Source organism: Molossus molossus, unplaced genomic scaffold (genome assembly GCF_014108415.1).
Source record: "Molossus molossus isolate mMolMol1 unplaced genomic scaffold, mMolMol1.p scaffold_m16_p_4, whole genome shotgun sequence".
Taxonomy (NCBI): domain Eukaryota; kingdom Metazoa; phylum Chordata; class Mammalia; order Chiroptera; family Molossidae; genus Molossus; species Molossus molossus.
Genome location: NW_023425377.1, coordinates 5,781,431 through 5,802,676, shown reverse-complemented (window position 1 = coordinate 5,802,676; position 21,246 = coordinate 5,781,431). Strand labels below are relative to the sequence as shown.

Sequence of the window (21,246 nt, the reverse complement as noted above, 5' to 3'; positions counted from 1 at the left end):
AACGGGGGAACGGTGACCACGGCTGGCATTTACTCAGCTCTGAGCCCGGGCCAGACCCTGCCCGGAGCCGTGGCCGTCTGAGGCCGAGAGAGGTTCTAGCGGAGGGGCCGGAGGGCGTGGGCTCCGGTTTGAACCCTGGGTTCCAATCCAGGCCTCATCGTCTCTGTGCCTCAGTGTCCCCGCAGAGAACGGGCCTGACTGTACGACCGTCCCCGCGAGGATGTTCAGATGGCGCATGCGTACCTGGAAGGCCCTTCGCAGAGTATCGAGTGCTAGCAAGTGCTGTTTTGATTTTCTGTGACCCTCAGAATCGGAAGGTGGAGGGGGGGACTGAGGCACAGAGAGGTTAGGTAACTGGCTCGAGGTGCGGCCCCACACTCTCGGCCGCGGCCCTGCCCACGCGTGGACTTAGCTCGTTCCTGCACCTGCCGCCCGGCCTTCCACAGGGGCCTGTTCCGTTGAGCAGGCCCCTGTCGACAGGCAGTTGGGTTGCTTCCAGCTGTCAGTCTCAAATAAGGTTGCCCGGAGCTGCCTTGCGCACACGTCTGGTCCCGTGTTCATCTGCGGGCCGGGCTCCCGGGACGGAGCTGCTGACCCCAGCGGGGACCTCCTGCTTTTCTCTTAAACTGAGCCTGCGGAACAGCCTCCCCCACGTCCTGCAGACCCGTGAGGTCCCTGCTAGTGGCTGTGTCCCGTTCTCTTCGGTGGATGGGCCCTGGCTCCTCGTGTCCACGGAGCCATCGGGTTGATCTGTAGTCTCAGGATCAGCTCGCTGAGAGCTGCTTCCAGTCGCCCTTTCCCTGCGTGGCAGCCTCCTTCCTAGCATCTCTCGCAGGGAAATTCCTACATTTCTGTTGTTTGTGGGGACCCTGCCACCACCACCTTGCTGCTGGGACCCTCTCGGGACGAGCAGCTGGCCTGCGCCTGCCCACTTTCCAGGTTGAGAAGCTGAGTCACAGCGGGTGGTAGAGTCACAGTGGAGCCAAGGACCAGGACTCCCCAGGTTTCCCATTCAGTGTACTGAGCAACCCCAAAGGGACCTGGAGAGCGGGGCCTGGAGCAGCGGGTGTTGGGGTGAAGGAAGAGTGAAAGAGCGAAGGGCTGGAGGAAGGAAGGGGCCTCTTTGACGGTGAACGCAGAGACTGCCCGGGACGTGAAGGGCTGATGTTTTTGAAGCACTTGCCACTTCCTGTGCCTTAGACCCTGTTCTAAGCATTTTCTGTACCTATGAATTGTTTGATCATTAGGATTCTCCAAGGAAGGTTTCATTGTCGTCACCCCATTTTCGAGGAAAGAAACTGAGGTCCAGAGAGGTTAAGTGCCTCAGCCAGGGTTGCACAGCTCATAGAAGGCAGGCGGGGCCAGGGCTCAGACTGCCTCCCAACCCTGACCTCTGCTGCTGCCTGGAGCCTCCCGCCCGGCAGCGTCGTCAGCCTGCACCCCGCAGCCCCCCATCGCTGGCCCCATTCGCTGCTGCCCCACCTCTTTCCCTTCATCCTCTCCAGCCTCAGGCAGATTTGCGGGGAGCGGGGAAGGCTGGCTCCCTCTTCGTCCGGGGTCGCTTTCTCCTCCACTGCCTGACTTCCTCTCTGTGTCTCTGGGCCCCAGACGTGAGCACCTGGAGGGCCGGCCCCGCCTGTCCATGGACGGATGGAGGAGGGGGCCGGTCCTTCACCCCGTTTCTCTGGGTGGTTGTGACTCTTCTCTTGGCTCTCACAGTGGTCGGGCTCGACATCCAGGATGAGATGGGCAGGCATGAAGTCGGGCACATCGACAACTCCATGAAGGTGCCGCTGAACAACGGGGCGGGCTGCCGCTTCGAGGGACAGTTCAGCATCAACAAGGTCAGCGACCCTGGCCCCGTCCCCGGGCCCCCTTCCTCCCCAGAAACGGATGGCCGAGCTGTATGCCCACTGCCTCCTCCAGACAGCCCTCAGCGAGCTGGGGTTTGGAGCCCCCGCTGGCTGGATTGCTGGGGGACGGGGAACCGGCATCGGCAGCCCTGGGCCCTGCATTGGAGCCCCAGCTCCGTCCCCTCTCGGCCCAGCAACACCCTCCAAGTCACTCAACCCTTCTCAGCCTCGGTTTTCACATCTTCAGGTTGTGGGTGGGATGATGATAATTATCGAATGATCCCCACCCCGTCCCTTTCAGAGTTCGTGTGAGGAATAAATGAGTTATTACACGTTCGTTTATTCCAGAAATTTTTACCTGCACCTTCCAAGTCCCAGGGGGGGTTCTCAGTCCTGGGGCTCTGGTTGACGAGGTGGGCGGGGTCGCAGTGCTGCTGGCCCGTGTCCTGGCGGAGGGAGACCAACATTCGAGGGGAAAAGCATTGCAACCCAGGCAGCCCGGCGCCCAGACTCCCGCTCCTCCCCGGCCCTCCCGTGGCTTCCTCTTGCCGACATCTCGGCCACGTGGGACGTGACCAGAGTGTCCACTCACTCCAGAGCACAGCTCGGGCCAGCCTTTGCCCCCCGCCCTTGGCAGGTTAATGGTTCGTGCCTGTGGGAAGCTCCCAGTGCAGGAGCGCTCGGTAAGAGCCAGCCGCGGGGCAGGCGGGGTCTGCCCCGGCCCCCACCCTGGACCCCGCAGCATCAGGCTTACGCTTGCCCCGCGGCCTCCTTGTCCATCCGGCGGGAAGCTGGCCAGCAGAGCTCACATGTTCCAAGCTGCACCCCCACAGTCCCCAGCAGCCCAGGCTCGTCGATCCCCCAGCGCCCCGGGAGGAAGGCAGGATGGGCTGGGGCTTGGGGCCTGGCTTCATCTATATATTTTTAAAACCCATCAGAGGCACTGACGTAGGTTCCTAAGTCACAGGCTCTAAAAGCGTCGTCTTTTCTTTCTCCAGCCCAGCGTGTGCTGGCATGAGTCACCCACCTGTGATGGATTCCGTGTGGAGGGGGCGCGGGTCACTGAGTCACAGCTGGAGGGGTGGCAGCGGGTGGCAGGCGCACGGGAGCCGGCCCCCTTGACTCACTGGGCTCCGGGAGCATGAGGCCCGGGCGCCAGCACGACCCTGAGCTCTGCCCACGTCCACGGGAGGTCCGTGTCCCTGCACAGACAGCTCTGAAGGACACGTGCCCGGCGCTGGAGGCTTATGTCCGGGGGTGGGGGTTTCGGTGCCGGGGACTTCAGTTCTGACTGTATCGTGTGGATTTTTATAATACAGATCTATGCAGGCATTACTTACATAGGTAAACAGGAAGTTTAAAACATTTTTATTTTATTATTATTTTTTTTTATCCTCACCCGAGGACATTTTTCCATTTTTTGTACAGATAGAGTGGGAGGGAGAGAGAGGAAGAGAGAGAGAGAGAGAGAGAGAGAGAGAAACATCGACGTGAAAGGAACACATCGAGTGGCTGCCACCCGCACAACCAACCAGGGCCGGGGACAAACTGCAACCGAGGTACGCGCCCTTAGCGGGAACCGAACCCGGGTCTCTCTGGACCGCAGGCCAACGCTCTAACCGCTGAGCCAAACCGGCCAGGGCTAAAACATTTTTAAATGCCGTGGCTTTTCCCCAGGCCCTGCCTGTGTCCATGCTCTTCCCGCGTCCCAGAGGGGCCTCCCTGGGCTCCGACGACAGCCCTGTCCAGTAGCAGCTGCCACTGACTTGCACGCATCACCTCATTCAGGCCCCCCCCCATTGCTCCAGCAGCCCCCCGAGTAGCTGCTGTCATTGCCCCGTTCTACAGAGGAGGAGCCTGGCACTCAGGGGGCGGCTCCTCCAAAGCCTCGTGGCTTGCGGCTGGGTCCACACCCCGGTCTGTCTGACCCGGCGTGAGCCCGGGGCCTCACCTCTGGGGCAGCCCACCAAACGCCTGCAACTTGCTTTTCTCCCCAGGTCCCCGGCAACTTCCACGTGTCCACGCACAGTGCCACCGCCCAGCCACAGAACCCGGACATGACCCATGTCATCCACAAGCTCTCCTTTGGGGACACGCTACAGGTGAGCAGCCACACTGCGGGCGGCGTGGCCAGGGACGGGCGCACAGGAGCTGTGTCCCTGGAGCCGTCTGTCCTTCCTGGGCACAGAGCATGCCCTCCAGAGGGGTCACCCCGCTGAGCCACTGCTCCGTCCCACACCCCCTCCGTCTGACCCCTTCTGAGCGCACGGCTGCTGTTGCATCAACAGCGCACCGGCCTCGGAACCCCTGGTTGAGCCTGGGGCCGGGGAAAGGGACTTGGCTTTCATGAGCAAGTATTAAGTGCTGGGGCTTTCTCCCCGTCAGTGCAGCCTCAAGAGGTGGGGGTGGCACCGCAGTTTACAGATGTGGAGCTGGGACCGGAGAAGCCTCCGCCCAGGGTCCCCAGCACACCTCTCTGACTCCACAGCCGCCCTGGCCTTCCCGCTCGGGCCCGGTCCGTTAAATAGGGTTAGCTCGGTGGGCGAAGTGTTCTGCGAGTCCCTGTTGACCGAGAGCCGCCACCAGCGGCCCAGTCCAGCAGTGTCCACCCCTGCAGGCAGGGCCGCGCCGATGTCCCGTCTTCTCCACCCCCACCACGGTCCTGAAGGTGCATTCTCTGACGCCCTGTGTGACAAAGGGAACCGAGGCTCAGGGAGAGGAACTGCCCAGCCATCGTGCTAGGAGGGGGAGCCAGGTCCCGACCCCAGGCCTTGCCTGGTGAGAGTTGTTTCCTGGTTGAGGGGGCCCTCCAGCCTGGTGACGTGCCCCCGGGGCTCACGCTGTCCCACGTGCACACATGCACAGCCACTGTTGCGTCTCACACAAGCATGTGCAGCCAGATTCAGACCCAGTCTGCAGCACACCACACCCTCCTCGCTCTTGACCTCCAGCCTGCACTGAAGCCTACCCTTTGTCGCTTAGAGAACAGCCTTGTAGGTGACCCCTTCTTCAACTCTCTCAAAGACTCCCCCAAGGACGCGGGGTGGGATTTATTTTCCTGCTGAGAAAGCTGGATCAGAGAAGTTCAGTAATTTGCCCAAGGTCACACAGCTTGTAAGAAACCAGGTGTGTCTGGCTCTGGGTCTTCCTTGACTGTGCCTCAGATGGTCCCCACAACTTCTTTACGAGACAGACCCTGATGGGTCCCCGTTGTACATACAGCGGAGGTCCCTAAACCAGATTCTACCTGGCTGTCCCCTCAGGCCAGGGCCAGGTCTGGAGGTGGCGGCATCCTGAGGTCGCCTCGCTGTACTTTCCCGCAGGTCCAGAACGTCCATGGAGCTTTCAATGCTCTCGGGGGAGCAGACAGACTCACCTCCAACCGTATGTATCCGACCGGGAGGGGCTGGGGGAGGGGAGGGCACCATGGTCAGGTGGTCCCTGGAAGCCAGGCTGTCCAGCTTCTGCCCCAGCGCTAGCCTGTGAGGAGGGGAATCGCCCCGTCTCACAGAGCAGGGAAGACAGTGACCTGTCCCTGGGGAAAGTCTGCGCAGCCCTGGGCGCACCATGAGCGCCCCGTGAATACAGCTGTTATCGTCACGGTCATCCTGACAGCCGCGGGATTGTTCTTAGCCGAACGAATCACCCCACGTCCCGCAGCGAGTTACGGCAGAGGCTGAATTCAGCCGTGGGAACAGGTGTGTGGGCGGCTCGGTCAGGTCTGGCCACCTGGGCCACCGCCCCCACACTCCCTCCTTCCTGCTTGAACCCCTTCCTGAGTCCCCTGCTGCTCAGTTCCCTGGCGCCTTGGCCCTGCTGAACGAGCACTGTTTACACAGCGGTGGGCAGCACGCACGCCCGCGGGCAGGCGAGTCCACGCTCGGGCGTGACCTGCGCGCAGACAGGTCCCCATGCCTTTTCTGGTTTCCTCCCCTGGGCTCCCCTTTTCACCCCGAAGGCTTCTCTTACCATTTCTTGGAGTACATTCTAATGGTCAGAAATCTAAACAAGAGAAGTTGGCTCCCCACGGCTCCCCCCCACCCCCCCGGGAAATCGCACTTTTCACTCTCTGCCCCTGTGAGTGCTTGTCCACCACCAGAAGTCACTTCTTCACAGCGTCACTCTCCGCCGGGTTCCTCCCGGTTCTCGTGGCTCATGGCATCCCCGCGGGGCCACCCAGCTCCCAGGGGTGGCAGGCGCGGCCGCGGCCAGCTCCCCGCCGGGCTGAATGCAGGCATTGTCTGCCTGGAAGATGCCCGTTTCTGGTTTTCCACCACGGCAGTGAGCCGCTGACACTGACGGTAGTGGCTTTACGTTACCCAGTGGCTTCCCGGCGGCCCGTGCCCATCCGTGCTGCCTCCAGCCGCGCCCGAGTATGCATGCCCCAGAACCTCGTGTTCATGCAAATGTCACCAACGGCGGGTGGCCGTGGGTCTGTGCACGGCCCTTGGGTTGTCCCAAGGTGGCCGTCCACACAGGTTTGCAGTTAGCATGGACCCCTCCGCTGCCTGAGATGGGAAACCGATCAAGCTAGGAAGGCTCTGGGCCCGCGGGCCGATGGAGGCACGGGCAGAAGGCAAGAAAAATGCGTTAGGTCAGGCAGCAGACAGCCAGGGGTCGGCTGGCTTTTACTTCCGCAGCTCTAAGACTGGGTCCCCCTGCTGGGCCTTTGCTTCTGAGGGTCTCTCTGCCCTCAGGTCTTCCCATGAGGGCTGCTTGTTGTCATTCAGGTTCGGTGCAAATGCCACCTCCCAGAGGCCCTCCCTGACCACCTTATCTAAAGTAAACTCCGCTCCTCCTAAGGAGCAAACCTGTTTTTCTTCTTAGCTCAGATCACTCTCTTTGAAGATACTGATGACTGGCTGTTGGTATTTGAGCTGTGCTGCGGTGGTGTTGGTGGTGGTTTTTAAGGAGTTCTTATCTTTTAGGGAGATATAACTAAAATATTTGTGGATGAATTGACGTGCTGTCTGGGATTAGCTGCAGAATGAGATGGGGCGGGACTAGTGGGGTAGAGATGAAGCAGAATTGGCCCTTGTCCATTGTGGACTCTGGGGAAGGGGTACATGGGTGTTGATACACGGTCCTCTGTTTTTTCTGTGTGAACTTCTCCATAATAAGATGCGTGAAGGGCTGGAGGGCATGTGGGCCCGTGTGGATGGGGTTGGAGCCCCCAGCCCCCCAGGAGGGATCAGCGGACAAGGAATTGTGTAGGTGTGTTAGGTGCTGTAGTGGACACTGGGCAAATTGTAGCAAAGGCTTAAAAATGGTCATTGCATTTGAGTCATCGATTCTACTCATGCAAAAGCGAAGGAAATAAGTAACCTAGGGAAATAATTAAAAGAGTGTCCAATGACTTAGGAAAATGATGTTCATTACGTCATTGTTTACAAGAGTGAAAATGAGGAACAATGCCTGTGTCTGACCTTGGAGGCCTGGTTGAGTACATTGTACGACCGAGGCATGTCAGAACCTCACCAGCATTGAGGCAGCAAACATTTACTGAGCACCTACTATGTGCCAGACACAGCGCTTATACTGACACTGTGGAGCCACGCTCCGGTGTCTGTGGGGTCAGTTAGAAAAAGGTCCAGTATGGGCCAGGTTTAGGAAAACACAAATACATCTGCAAATACAAGTCTGGCAGTTTATACACAAGGTTGCGGATCCACGTTTCCTGTGGATGGTGGATTTGTGAGTGGTTTTTATTTCTTTTCTTTATGATTCCCTGTTTGTTTGGGTTTTTTGTGTACAGATTTTCATAGAACTATTTTACATTTATTTGAAACTTACTGGGGTAATAGCATTATAGCATCGGTCAATAGCATTATAGAAAATTTCAAGTCTACAGCTTTAGAACCCAACATGGAGTACTCCATTGAGTGCTCACCACCCAGAGTCTAGTCTCCTTCCGTCACCGTATATCTGACCCCTTTGCCTCCCCTCCTCCTGCTGCCCCTCGTCTCTGGGGACTCCGTTCTGGTTAGCAGAGCTGTTACAGGGCTGGTTTCTCAGGCCTTCGAGTTGTTAACCTGGGGCGATGGGTACTCTGAACACTGTATGTCAGGTGTGGTCTTGAGCAGAGAGACTGTGGGCCCCACCCCAGGTCCACTGAGCAGGAATGTTTGGGGATGAGGCCCAGGTGTCTGCCTTTCCTGGGCGACTCCACTGCCTTTGCTCTCTGGGGACCACTTCCGGCCACTAGGGGCTTAGCCGGGAGGCTGCAGGGCTCTTCTCGGGTTTTCAGGGGACTCAGGTCTGAAGACTGTTCGGGAAGCCCTGTCCCTTCCTTCCTGAGACTCAGCACTAGCAGGAAGAGGTGTGAACACCACCTGCACCCCCACCTCTTACAAAAGATGAATGCACGGCTCAGGACTGACTCAGCCAGGGGACCAGGATCGGGACCCTCAGGCCTCCACTTCTGTGATATTTCAGCTCCGCGGTCCCTGACTTGCGGTCCCAGAGGCAGGAATGGAGGGGTTCTTGAGCTGCTCTCAGCATCCCAGGAGGCCCAAGGGGTTCATTCCTTCCCCGGGTGATATCTGGCAGCTCTGGGCCAGCGTTGTATCAGCCTCGTGTTTGATTCCGGTTACCTCATGCTTATCAGAAGCTGATTCATCTGCTCTCCCATTCATGCCTCTGATCAGTCATCCCTCCATCCGTTCATTCATTCAATAAGCATCTGCCACGGTCCGCTCCGTACCAGGCCCTGTGCAGGGTTCTGGGGACATGGAGATGAGTAAGCCCTGGTCTCTGCCCTCTGCATGGGGGTGGGGCTGAGAGTCGCAGTGGAAAAATACGACAGGTCCAGGTGGAGGGGAACAGATCTCCCATTAATTGAAAGTGGGGAAAGAAATTAATCCATTTTTCACGGGTGCCGTTTTTCTGGTTTGTGGGCTCTTTCTTTTTAAAACCTAAAGCCAGTTGGTTTCAAAAGTAACAGGACCAGAGGGTACACAATGAAAGGTAATCTTTATCACGTTCTGCCTTCCTCCCGAGAGGCTAAAACTGCTAATAGTTCTTTGGGTATCTTTCCAGAACATTCTTGTATGTATTTATTATTGCATGTGGCATGCGTGAGCCTTCCCTGCCCCCAGTGCACGGAAATGTTATTCACCCTGTTATGTAACTTGGTTCTTTTTATGTAACAGTTCCTCTTGGAAAGTTGCCTCTCCCCGCACCCACCCTATAGGTTACCCTATTGATGGCTATTGCGTAGTTTCCAGAATGTTAATGTTAAACACAGGAGTAAAGATCCTGACAGGTGGGGTCTTTTAATTTCTGGTGTCAAAGAGAGAAAATGAAGGGGGAGGCTTTTGGTGATGAAAATGTGGAGACTGGGTTTTCACTCCATCTCCCATCCCCCATGATGCCCAGCTGGTTTAAGGTTGAAATGACACAGACCTGCCAGCCAGCCAGGCAGCTTCGTTCTACTCTGTCCTTCCCGCAGCCCTCGCCTCCCACGACTACATCTTGAAGATCGTGCCCACGGTTTACGAAGACAAGAGTGGCAAACAGCGGTACTCATACCAGTACACCGTGGCCAACAAGGTACGGACGGTTGCGTGCAACAGCGCCCTCTGCTGGCCAGAGCAGAGGCGACAAGTGTCGGCTCGATTTGGCCTCCCAAATGGGTCCAGTGGTTGCAGATGTCTCCACAGCCCTGCATCTGGCCCTGGTCCCTCAGACTCAGGACCCTGATTGGTCAGCATGTGACAGACACTCTGGCTTTCAGGGCACAAGCACTTTATCCAAAATCATGAGACTCTTGAGTCACAGGAATGGCCACTGATTAACAGGAATGTCCCAGGACCCCAACACTCAAAGTCACGGAGAAGCAGGCAGGCCTCAGTGGGAAGCGGGGCAAGGTCAGAGCCAGCGGGATGGGGTGACCAACAGTTAGTGGTTTCAAGCCAAGGGCCTCAGACTTCCCTGGAGAGGACCCTGCCAGTGGCACATGCATGTCGGAAGCATGTTGGTTGAGGTCCCCGCAATAGACCCCTTTACCACTGGGACTCTCCTTTTTTTTCCTTCTTTTTATCTGTTCCAGGGCTGCCCAAACCCCTTACAAGTGGTATAGTGTTTAGCTTAATTAATAATAATAGTAAGAGTAGTAGCTATCATTTATCGAGCACCTATAATGGGTTGGACGTGATGCTAAGCTCTCTACTTCCATCCATCATCCTTTTCAGTCATCATGACAGCTTGGATGACATCAGGACTATTATTGTCCCCATTTTACAGATCTGGCCACTGAGACACAGAAAGGTGGTTGTCGAGCTACAAAATGGCCAAGTGGGGATTAGAACTGGGTTCTCCTGGGGCTCCAGAGCCTGGCCTCCTGACCACATCACCGTTCATTCTGAGCAAGGGGCAAGAGTCTGCCAGGCTGGGTGTTCCTCCCTCTCGGGTGACTTGAGGTCCCTCTGCTCTGATCCATCCGAGCTGATGTTCTGGTGCAACTGTCCAAAAGGAAACCCGTCTCTTTTATTCTGTGTCTTAGAGGGCCTGTTACTGTCCCCCTCAGGTGCTGCCAGCGACAGATGGGAGAATGTGAATACGGTCTGAGCAGAGAGAGTGGGCCGGGGAGGAGACTGCCGGTTCAGACCCGCTCGGTCACTAAGTCACATAACCACTCTGTGCCTTAGTTTACTCATTTGTAAAATGGTGCCCACCTAATAGATTGCTGTCAAATGAGGCAATGCCTTCAAACCCAGGCATTGAATAAGGCTTTGGATAGATGCTGCTGTTTTTCATTCTTTTTCTGTGTCCCTCAGCCCTAGGCAATGACCCAGACAGTCACCCTGTCCCATCAGCTCTCCCTGGAGAAAGCCGATCTTGTTTTGCCCAAGGCTCCTTCCCCTGAGGCTTTGGCAAGGGCCCAGCGGCCAGAACAGCTTGCTCAGCTCTCTCTGTGGCCTTGGCCCAAGAGCAGGCGGGGCTGTGCCCATCAGGGACGGTGAGCAGAGAGGACAGGTCTCGGGCTTGTCCCCAGCAGAAGCCCTGGATCAGGCCCAGCATTTGGGGTTGGGGGCACCCTGGGGGTCAGCTTGGTCTCCATTTATTGTAGATAGATAAGGGTAGCCCAGAGGTCTCAGGATCCTGAAGCACCCCGACCAGAGAGGACACAGGGTTCCTTCAGCCCCTTAGCATCCTTTTGGTCCCGGCTGGTGCCTTCTCAGGAAGGCTTGTTGGAGGGCCGAGGCCTCTGGCCTTCCAGCTCTGAGTGCTCCTTCAGAGAAGCCCACTGCCCACGTGGCCTTCAGACCCGTCTCTCTGTCTCTCTCTCACACACACACTCCTCAGGGTGTCACATGTGACACAGAACGTCCCCTCCTCGCCAAGCCTTCCAGACGACCCTGGGAGACTCAGTCATTTGTTCGCTGCTCCCCACCACCCCGTGTCCCTCTGTCACGCATGTGCAGTGTCACAGAATTACACGTATCGTTACATCTGCCGTCCCCAGACCGTGACCCTCTGGGGAAGGGGCAGGGCTCACTCCCCTCGGGGTCCCCAGCAGCCAGCGCATAGGAGAGGTGCTCAGGAAACTTGCTCAATAAATTAATGGGCTTTGCCTGGCCCAGGACTTGAGGTGGGAGGTGGGCCTTTACTCAGACTGAGCCCAAATCGCACTTGTCCTTTTTAGTTTCTGCTCCCAGATTTGTATTTTGATTCTGGTACTGCTTCCGGAATGAAAATATGTTCTGTTTCCAGGCAGCCAAAAGGGTCAAAATGCCCCTAGAAATGTTGCCCATTCAGATGCTGATGGCAAAGCCTCTGGGGAGGGGGTGTAAGGGACCCTCTGCAATCCAACCCCACCCACCGTGAGATGCGGTTCGTGTGCCTGAATCTCATCTCTCTCCCCGCTCCTTGTCTCTTCCCCCACCCCAGGAGTACGTCGCCTATAGCCACACGGGCCGCATCATCCCTGCCATCTGGTTCCGATATGACCTCAGCCCCATCACGGTCAAGTACACAGAGAGACGACAGCCCCTGTACAGGTTCATCACCACGGTGAGTGGGCGGGGCGCCTGCTGTGGGTCCTTCTCTTGTCAAAGAACCAGGACGCAGCCCCCCGGGGCTAGGGGCTCAGGAATGCCACTAAACCCATTCCGTAAGCAGATCTTTATATGGCTCGGTTAGCTATTCATGTTTTTCATTTTTATGGAAACTGTTCCTAGCAAGGTTTGTCCTTTCCTGTGTAAATTTTACAGCGAACACTTAATTCATTTTTCCCCGTGTCTGTTTTCCAACCACAGCCGCTGATACTGTCAGGTGATTTCTTTCTTTCCTTCCTGCCTGTACCCTTCTTTCTTCTTTGCTATTGTCTCCACCAAGTCCAGCCTCCTCGAGGCAGCGTGGAGCCGCCGCCATTATTCTTCGATACTTGTTATTTCTGTCGAGTGTACTGTTTCCTGGCCTCTCATTCACAATGTCCTTGGGGGCAAAACAGCAGGGTCACAGCGCCCTGCTTCCGCCAAGAGGCCTGGAGGTGTTTGGTACCAGTCAGCTGAGGTGAAGAGCTGGGTGATTATCCCCGTCTCACAGATTGGGGAAACTGAGGCCCGAAAGTCCTTATGCTGCTCCGCCTTTTCATAATGACTCAGGATCGGGGTTCGGTCCTGGCACTTTGATTTCCAGTTCTGACTAGATGTGTATCAGTTAAGATTCTTGCAGAAGACGGAGCCCCACTTTGAGGCGGTCTGAGGGGCAGGGAGGCCTCCGGGTCCCGGCCTGAGTGCCGTCTGCGGGAATAGGCCTCCTTCAGCCTGCGCTGCTCTGCCCCAGCTTCCTTTCAAACTGCCCGTGGGTCATGCCCGTCTCGGTGAGCCCGCCGAGTCCCGGGTAGGGCGGTGCTGTCCTCGGCCCGGCGCAGGTCCCACGCCGTCCTGGCCAGCCCCGTCAGCCCGCGGCGACAAAGGCCGCGAGGGAAAACTCGGCCAGTCACCGGGACGGGGAGTGGGCGCCAGGAGGCAGCCGGCCTTCCCCTCCTAGTCCGTCCTCGCCCGCCCCCGGGCCGTGTGGGGCTCGGGTCCTGGAAGGAGGCCCCTTGAGCCCAGAGCGCCGTGCGGATACGGAGGCCGGAGGCCGTCAGAAGTCTGGGTTCCTGTGAGCCTCCCAACAGCCTCTTCTGTTCTCCGGCTGTAGAAAACGGAGCTTCTGTTCTCCGACTGTAGAAAACGGAGCTTCTGTTCAACCAGGGGCACCTGACACAGTGAGAGCTCCAGACACGGAGAGGGAGGAGGTGTCTGCCGCACACGCAAGGGAGGAACGCGCCTGAGGCGTTCGTAGCGAGAACCCCTGCAAATCAGTAAGAGGAAATTAGGCAACCGACGAGAGAAGCGGGTAAGGCCTGCCGTTCACAGAGGCCCGCGGCAGTGACCAGAGGTCCGAGTCCGGGTCGAACCTGTCAGACCGGCGGACGAGAGACGTGCCACTGGACAGGTCGGGCGGTGTGAAGCGGGTCGGGGGGACCTGCGCGTCCCGTCCGGTGATAGGTCAGCTACTTTGGAGGGAGACGCGCACACTGTTTGAACGAGAGTCGGGAGGTGTGAACAAGCGATTTCCCCCGAGGCCTCGGGGTGGCCCCTGCAGTGGGCGCCGCGCAGTCTCAGCCCAGTACCCCTGCCGCGTGCAGAGCTGGGGTACCCGCGGGGGCCTCTGAGCAGGTGGGGGCTGCAGCCTTGACGGTGCCAGAGAAACCCTGTGCCCACAGCTCGCTGCAGGGCGGAGAAGGATCTTCGTGTCCCCTTCCTGTTTGCCCTGCCGTGCCAGACAGCTGAGGGTCTGAGGGTTGAAACCCTTGGCGAGTGGCTGAGAAATGAAGCGACTTCATTTGTTCCCTTAACATCGGCTAGAATTTTCCACGTGCTGGGCCCTGCTGGGCAACGTGATAGGGGAATTAGACATCAGCTCGGCCTCGGCTGCTCCCGGCTGGTGGGGGGCAGGCCAGCGCAGGAGAGCTGCAGTCCCCCAGGGGGCCGCCAGCCGAGCCGGGTGCCAGACGCAGCGGGGACCCAGGGGGGCACAGTCCCCCCTGAACAGTTCTGAGAGGGAAACCCTGAGATGGCCTGGAAGGGTGAGGAGACGTGAGGGTCTAGGCAAAGTCCATGCCGAGGTGCCCGACACAGTGTGTCGTGTGAAGGCCGCGGCCTCCTGCGATGCCCGTGGTCCCACGAAGGCACAGGGAGGACCTTCCTTCGTCACCCAGAGGCCCACCGCCTCCACCCGCGGCGGAGCCTCCTGACATCATTAGTCTGGTGGTTTTCTGAAGGCCCCAGGCCACCGTCTTGGTTGCCATGGCAACTAGGGTCAGCCTTGAGCCAGCTGGCCATCCCTGGCAGATGGCATCATTGTGCAGCTTCAGTCGCCCTTGTCATGGGACAGCAGATGTGGGGATGACGTGCGCATGCAGACACACAGCACACAGACCCCCAGCAGCCCTCGCCGGGCAGGGTGGGGCCAGTGTGGCAGCACCTGCTGTGACTTCTCTTTCTCTCTCTAAAATCCATCACTTGTGTGCAGAGCCCCCGGACTCCAAATGGGGGCTTCTGCAAATAGCTCCTCGGAGAGACTGCTGGAGAGGGGCTTAGGCCAGGATGTCGTCATGTGGCGGCTGGCGAGGCAGCTGTGGGTGGGCTGGAATGAGGGCTGGGTACCGCCGGGGTGGAGCTGGCTGTGGGTGTGGAGGGGAGAGGCGCCAGGGCCCCCCAGTGCAATTCTAAGTATCCGTACCTGGTTCATTCGGAGTTACCCCTCCAGGGTCTCATGGTCTGGAAAGGACCAGTTCGTTCTGAGCCTGGACAGAGGAGGGTGCCTCCTCCTGGAAGTCCCCACCAGGCTGTCCAATGCTCTGCTCTCGGGCCATCTAGGGCGCCTTGCTCAGACCTCCGCTTTGTGCTGTTCCAGAAAATTCCACACTAAGGGAATAAACAGATGGCGTTGGACAGCATGCAAGTGGTCCCTTGCAGAGCACCTCACCACACGCACACATGTGTCCCTGCCACTTGCTGAAGCCCCTTGGTGAGAGTGCTTCAAGTGGGCCATGGTGACAGATTGGACGGCTTCAGGTGTCCCACTGATTTCCTTGTGTGTCTGGTTCCATGTGGGGTGCAGCCAGAAGTCACAAGGCACCAAATTGGGCCAGTGTGGCTGTGACGGTGTTCGCTCACCAAAAAGTGCCAGCTGTCATCGACAGGCTCCCGATGACAGCAGGGGGCACTTCATTAGACACGACCTCTGCCCTCACAGTGGCCAGGCCTGACTCACCTGTGTCCCCGGCACCGAGCACAGGGCCTGGCTAGCACAGACGTGCTCAGAAATACACAAGGGGCGCGACTTGAAGAAGTAATCGTAGCTACGCTTGTTACACATCTACGGTGTGCCGGGTCATTTTCTAGTCACCTCCTTTAACCCTCCCAGGGACACTCCAAGGTCGATGATGTCACTCCTATTTTATATATGAGTTCATTGAGGCCCAGAGAGGTAGAGAGACCCATCCAAGGTCACACAGCCAGTAAATGGCAAGGTTGGAGCTTGACCCCAAAGCCCGCCTTCCTCTTCCCAAACAGTGGCTCTCAAGGATGTTCCAGCAATAGAGCCTGCAGAGGCCATGGAGCTCTCGGTAGATACCAGGGTCATTTGATACAGCGACTTCCTTCCATCCTGGGAATCGGGGGAAAATGCAGCAGGAAGCAAGGTGATGTTGTGAGCACGTGTGAGAAAATCACAGTCACGCACATGCAAACCGTAAAAATAGCAAGCTGTCCAAACTCGTGCTTTGCGAGTTTTCTTGCCCTTATCTGATTAGCTTTTGCTCATCTGTTTGGGCACCGGAAGGAATTTGCTGTCGACAGAAGGCAGCAGGTGCCTGAGGTGGGGGGAGGTGGTAGAAAGAATTGAGAGGAGACAAACCTGAGCAGGTTTTACCTGCTGAGATTGTGTGAGTTGGGAAGAGACCAGCTTTGTAGCTGGATTGGCACAGCTGTCTTTCCAGAGCCTCGATTCCCCCTGCTCAGACTTCCCCCGGCGGGTCTCTATGCCCCGGACCGTGAGCTCAGGACAGGGCTGGGGCTCGTCATCTCTGGTCTCCAGATCTGCGACGGCGCGGGCAGGTGATAAATAGCTGCCAAACAATGAGCAGACAGGGAGGGGGGTCCACCTTGGCCCACCCCCGAGACAGCAATCCCACATTAACAGCTCATTCTTCAGTTAGTTTGGAAATGTGCAGAACACTTCAGTTCGGACCCTTCCGGCCGCCCAGAGCGGTCTTCCAGAGGCCTGCCCGGGGCCAGTGCTCCGGCTGGGTCAGAGACGATGCCTCGGGCAGCCAGGGCCTCTTCTGAGGCAGCTCCCGGACGCAGCCGGAATCGTAGACGGGAGTCGTCCCCCTTTGCCACACGGCACTTACTTTTACAGCCTCCCGGCTTCTTACTTCACAAACGTGGCTGAGGGGTCCCCTTCCTTCAGGACATTTGATGACAGAACTGAGAAAGCAAAAGCTGAAGAAGCCATCCAGCATGAATCCGGGGACCGAGGGCGCTTGGGGGGCAGTGAAGCAGGGTGGTCTCCCTGGGGAGAGCGGGCCCTGCAGCCAGCCTCCCAGACCTGGATTCTTGTCCCCATGTGGTGGCCGTGACCTCAGACGAGGCAGCTCTGTGAGCCTCTGTCTCCCCGTCTGTGGGATGGGGGTCACCCTTCCCCAGCACTCGCAAGGACTGAGGCAGAGGGCAGAGGGCAGAGGGCAGTGCTGCCTCAGGGGGCTTTGTTCTGAGGGGAGGAGGGCGTTTTGCAGCTGCGGCCATTATACAAATGGCAGGGAGAGGACCTGTCCCCCCAGGACCGCACTAGCGGGTGGGCATGGGCGATGTGGCAGGACCAGCTTTGTGGTAACCTGCTGCCCCCCCAGCACCCAGTTACCGGCTGCCCTCCCCTCGCAGCCGGCCCCCACCCCCGCCGGCCGGCTCGGTGCTCTCATCCTCGGCTCCAGGCTGTCTGCCGCCGGGCTGATGGCACCGCGATTCATTATTTATGTCCTCACACTGTGCTTTTCCACGCGCCTCACGTGGCGCTGCCCGGAGGAAGGGAAGGTCGGCTCCGGCACTTGGTGCGGCGGCGGGGGCCCCATTTCACAGGTGAGAGAAACTGAGGCCCAGAGAGCTAAAGGGGTTTCCCAGCCTGCGGCGCAGAGCCGGGTCTGACCGGGAGCCTGTGCTCCGAGCCCGCCGTCACCCACCCCTCGTGGCACGCCTGTCATTCGGGGCACCCTACGGAAAAGCAAAGGGGGGCGGGGCGCCCACGGGTGGGAAGGGCTGGTGCTGTGGGGACAACGCCGGGATTCAGCTCTCCAGCCAGTGCGGTTGGAACGCATCCTTTCCGTATTATGCGGAATTAAGAGCCGTAATTAAAACGAACGGGAAACACACACCCCTCTTTTCAAGGTAGAGGCGCTGACTTCATTCTAGCCATAGGAGGCCAGGAAGCTGGCAGACCGCAGGGAGGAGGTCCCTGCGGAAGAACAAAGGGGCATTATTGATGACTTCTGCCGAAAGCAGAGCAGTGCTTGTCTCAGACTCGCTGGGGCCTGGCTATCGAATTGTCCTTGTTTTCCTGTCTGGAGCTGGGCTGCTGACCAGAGGAGGGCTGTGTGTGCCAGCTGTGGTGGCTCTCCGGTTCGGAGGCCCTGCGCCTCCCCCCTCGCCCCACACAGGTGGTCCCACTGTCTCCGGGTCTGGTCAAGAGGTACCATGCAGGGTAGTGGTAAGAGAGGGACCGAGGGAACAGGCATTTATCCCACAGTGGCCCTGATGGGTGAGGATTGGCCTTCCCATGTGTAAAAGTGGGGAAACTGAGGCCCAGCTCACACTCGGTCACTCCGGCGCCTACTGCGTGTCAGGTCCTCCTGCTGTCTCTGGCCCTCAGGCTGTAGGTAAATGAGTCTAAGCTTAGGGTTGAGGTGGGCCAAAGAATGGAAATGACCTGCGGCCGGGGCGTCTTGCCCCCAGCGAGTGCTGTTCCCCACAAGGATTTGGCATTTACCTGAGGGAACACTGTCTCTGCCTCAGCTCCCCCATCTGTAGGATGGGTCCTCGGAGTGCTTGGGACCCAGGCAGCTGCAGAGAATCTGCCTGTCTGCCTATGCTGTCCTGTTTTTCCACAAATCGATGTGTTCCTTCTTTAAAGAGCCAGGTAGAAGGTGAAAAGCCTGACCCTGGGGAATAAGCGACGTTTATCCCATTGTTCTTAAAGTGGGGCTCGAGAGGGTTAGAAAATCTCGGATCTAGCAACAAGGGTGAAACCTTTCAGTCAACGGCAAGATGAGATTGAGGATCATTTACTGAGCACCTACTAAGTGCTAGGAGCTCCAGAGGCATTTCCTGCGGTGCCGCCTGGGGCAAGGTAGGAATGGCTTTCCCATTTTGTAGATGAAAAGACTGAGGCCCAGAAAGGTTCTCCCGTGGCCAGAGTAAGTGACAGTCGCCACTTCGTGTCCGAAAGCCATGAGCCTTCTCTGTTGTCGCGGCAGGGAAGGCCGGTGGCCTTGCCAGTCCTCACTTCACCCCCACTCTGCTCAGCCCAACTTCGCCAAGTCCAGCAAGGAGGCCTCCCAGCCTCTGCGCCCCTGGAGGCCTGGCTCTCCCCTCTCTTCTGCATGCAGAGCGATGGGCTGTGGCCATAATTCACTTTACTGTCATTTGTATTCATCTTGGGCCCGTCCCCTGGCCCCGGAGATGCTGAGTCACCGTGCTCCCTGTCGCCAGCCCCTCCTCAGTCTCCTCATGGGGTCCGCTTCGGCCCCGGGCATCAGCCACGGAGTCACAGAGGAAGCCTGTGACTTGCCACCACCAGTGTAGGGCCCGAGTCCCAAGGCTGACCTACCATCCGGTGCACCTTGTGGCTACATTTATTTCCCTGTGACCTTCTCAGGATGAGGGCTGACCCTGTCTCACCACCTCCCTGGATGAGTCCAAGTGGTACCCTCCTGACGCTGGGGATTTCGGTGACCACCCACACGTCAGTATCCAGGGGCCACCGCGGCCTCAGAGCACCCCAGGACTCCCCCTCACACCAGTCACCACCTACGTGATAAGAGTGAGTCCGGGAGGCCTGAGCAGGCCACGGGCAGAATGAGGAAAAGCATTCTGGCTGCGTCAGGCGGGCTGTTCAATTTCTTTCCGCTTTTAAGCCTCCCCCACCCCAATAATGTGTCAGAATCGCCCCTCCTTAGTTGACCAGTGACATGCTGCTGAGCTGGGTAGTATCAGCTGGGTCACAGCAGGCTCACTGCAGGGCCTTCTCATTGACTTAGCAGCTTCTACGCCCCCAGGCCTCAGTTTCCCACGGCTGTCTTCTCGTGTCCCTCCAGGCCTGCGTTGTCTGCTGCTCCGGCGAAAGGAGCCTTCAGACTGGGCGCCAGGTGTATGTGAATCAAGGGCGCGCTCGGGTTCCAGTGTGTCGATGAATATAGATGTGTGTGTGTGCGCGGTTATTTTTTATTCATTTTTTATTATTTGCTCCATTGCACTTAAGTCACATTTTCCTCTCCTCTGATCCAAGCTCTAAAAGCATTTTGTGGTCTGAAATCTCCCATCATCTGACCCACTCCACCGAAATAAACCAGCTCCCCTGCCGTCATCCTCCTTGAAAAGTGCCCCTTCGTCATGCTCTGAGGCTGGCAGGGAGAGGCCCTGCCCACTGAAAACACTTCATCATAATCCCCCCGGAGCCCCCAGCCTCTCCACTCCCTGGGGGCTGCTCCGGTTTCTTGGGCTGTCGGTGCTGGAATGCCAGCTGCTCCACTTACAGCCCGTCCGCACAGACCTGCTCTGTCTGCCCTGGGCCTCACAGGCCCTGCTTAGCTCATCTCGTGGAAATACCGTGTTAAAAATAAATGCTGGTTCGATTCACACTTTCCTCTCCCTGTGTCTCCTGGTTTCTCCGCTTGGTACCAGAGGGTCCGTGAAGGCACTGCCCTCTCCCAGAGTCCTCCAGTGGTGGAGGGTTTGGCCGGCTGGCAGCCAGGGGTGCCTTCATGGCCGTCTCGGGCCCTCTGGGGCTGCCCCGCGTGTGGGGGCGAGTGAGAGTCCTGGAGGCAGACAGATTCGGCCTCGCCGCACACTTGCTGCGTGACCTTGGACAAGTCATCTCCCTCTCTGGGCCACGTGGTACATGAGTGAAGAGGTGCCTCCCGCCCAGGTATCCAGGGTGGTGGGTGGTATTGGTTCTTATGAACGGCGTCAAGTGTGTGTTCAAGGGGGGAACACATGTAAAGTTCTCTTGCAAACCTTCTTTGAACCTCTCTTTTGCATCATTCGCTCCTGGATTCTTTCACGGCCCCCGAAAGCAGCTCATCGGGTAGGTCAGAAGATGTTGAGTCACACGTAGAATGAGTCCGATCCATCGCAAGTGGAGTTCGTACAACTTCATAGCGCAGGGAGGAATTCAGTTGGGTGCCTCGTAGGTGTGGTCTTCACTCACACACAGACTCCACAAAGCTTTGTCCCCGGTTCAGCAACAAATTACTGTGGCTTGAGACAAGTGATTCGGTGTCTCTGTGCCTCAGTGCCTTGGCTGTAAAGTAGGTATAAGAACACCACTTCCCTCCTTAGGTTGGCCTGGGGGAGGGAGGCGCAAAGCACCTCAGACCGTGCCTGGCATGGGGAAGGCACCATGTAAACCCCTCCTGGTGCGTTGTGGTTATCACGTGGCGGGAATTACGGAGTACAGACTTCAGATGCTAGTCATTAACATCCCCCTACTACAGCAGTTCTTAATCAGGAGCAATTTTGACTTCCAGGGGACTTTGACAATGTTTGGAGACATTATGGTTGTCACAGCAGGGAGGAGAAGACACTACTGGCGTCTCATGGGTGGGGGCCTGGGATGCTGCCCGCCTTCCTTCAGTGCGCAGGAATTATCTGGTCCCAAAAGGAGAGGGTGCCCTAAGGAACCGCCCTAACCCGAGCTCGCTGGTAGCACCACGGCCCTCTCTCCTCTAGCACTGGCCTTGGTTGTAACCTTGCGTGTGTCAGTGGGATTCTTTGGTGACTGCACATCCCAATGGCAGCGTGCAGGCCTCTGACTGCTGCCTCTTAGCGGCCCCCAGATTGCCCTCACAGGCAGCGCTGCACCTGGACCGTCAGACACAGGTTCGAGTCCCAGGATTGCCACTTGCTAGCTGTGTGACCTTGGGCCAGTGGTGCCACTTTTCTGAACCTCCATCCTGTCATTTGCAAATGGGATTGTAGATATCTGATACATTAGAGAGGACCACAGGCTCCAGGGTCCAGACATACCTGAATTCAAGTCCCAGCACAGTTCCCTAACTAAGCCTCGGTTTCCTCACCTGCGAAATGGGTCGAATAATCCCCTTCCTCATTCAGAAGGCTAATAT

The 21,246-nt window shown here is 57.8% G+C and overlaps 1 protein-coding gene across 1 annotated transcript in view; it reads left to right on the top strand.

The window, feature by feature from the left end:
* ERGIC1 (endoplasmic reticulum-golgi intermediate compartment 1) overlaps positions 1-21,246 on the top strand; it is an 84,748-nt gene that overhangs the window by 61,485 nt on the left and 2,017 nt on the right. The window contains exons 5-9 of the mRNA XM_036241385.1: positions 1,720-1,844; positions 3,851-3,955; positions 5,177-5,237; positions 9,304-9,404; positions 11,745-11,867. Coding sequence (XP_036097278.1) covers positions 1,720-1,844; positions 3,851-3,955; positions 5,177-5,237; positions 9,304-9,404; positions 11,745-11,867 — 515 coding nt within the window. The remainder of the gene's footprint in view (positions 1-1,719; positions 1,845-3,850; positions 3,956-5,176; positions 5,238-9,303; positions 9,405-11,744; positions 11,868-21,246) is intronic.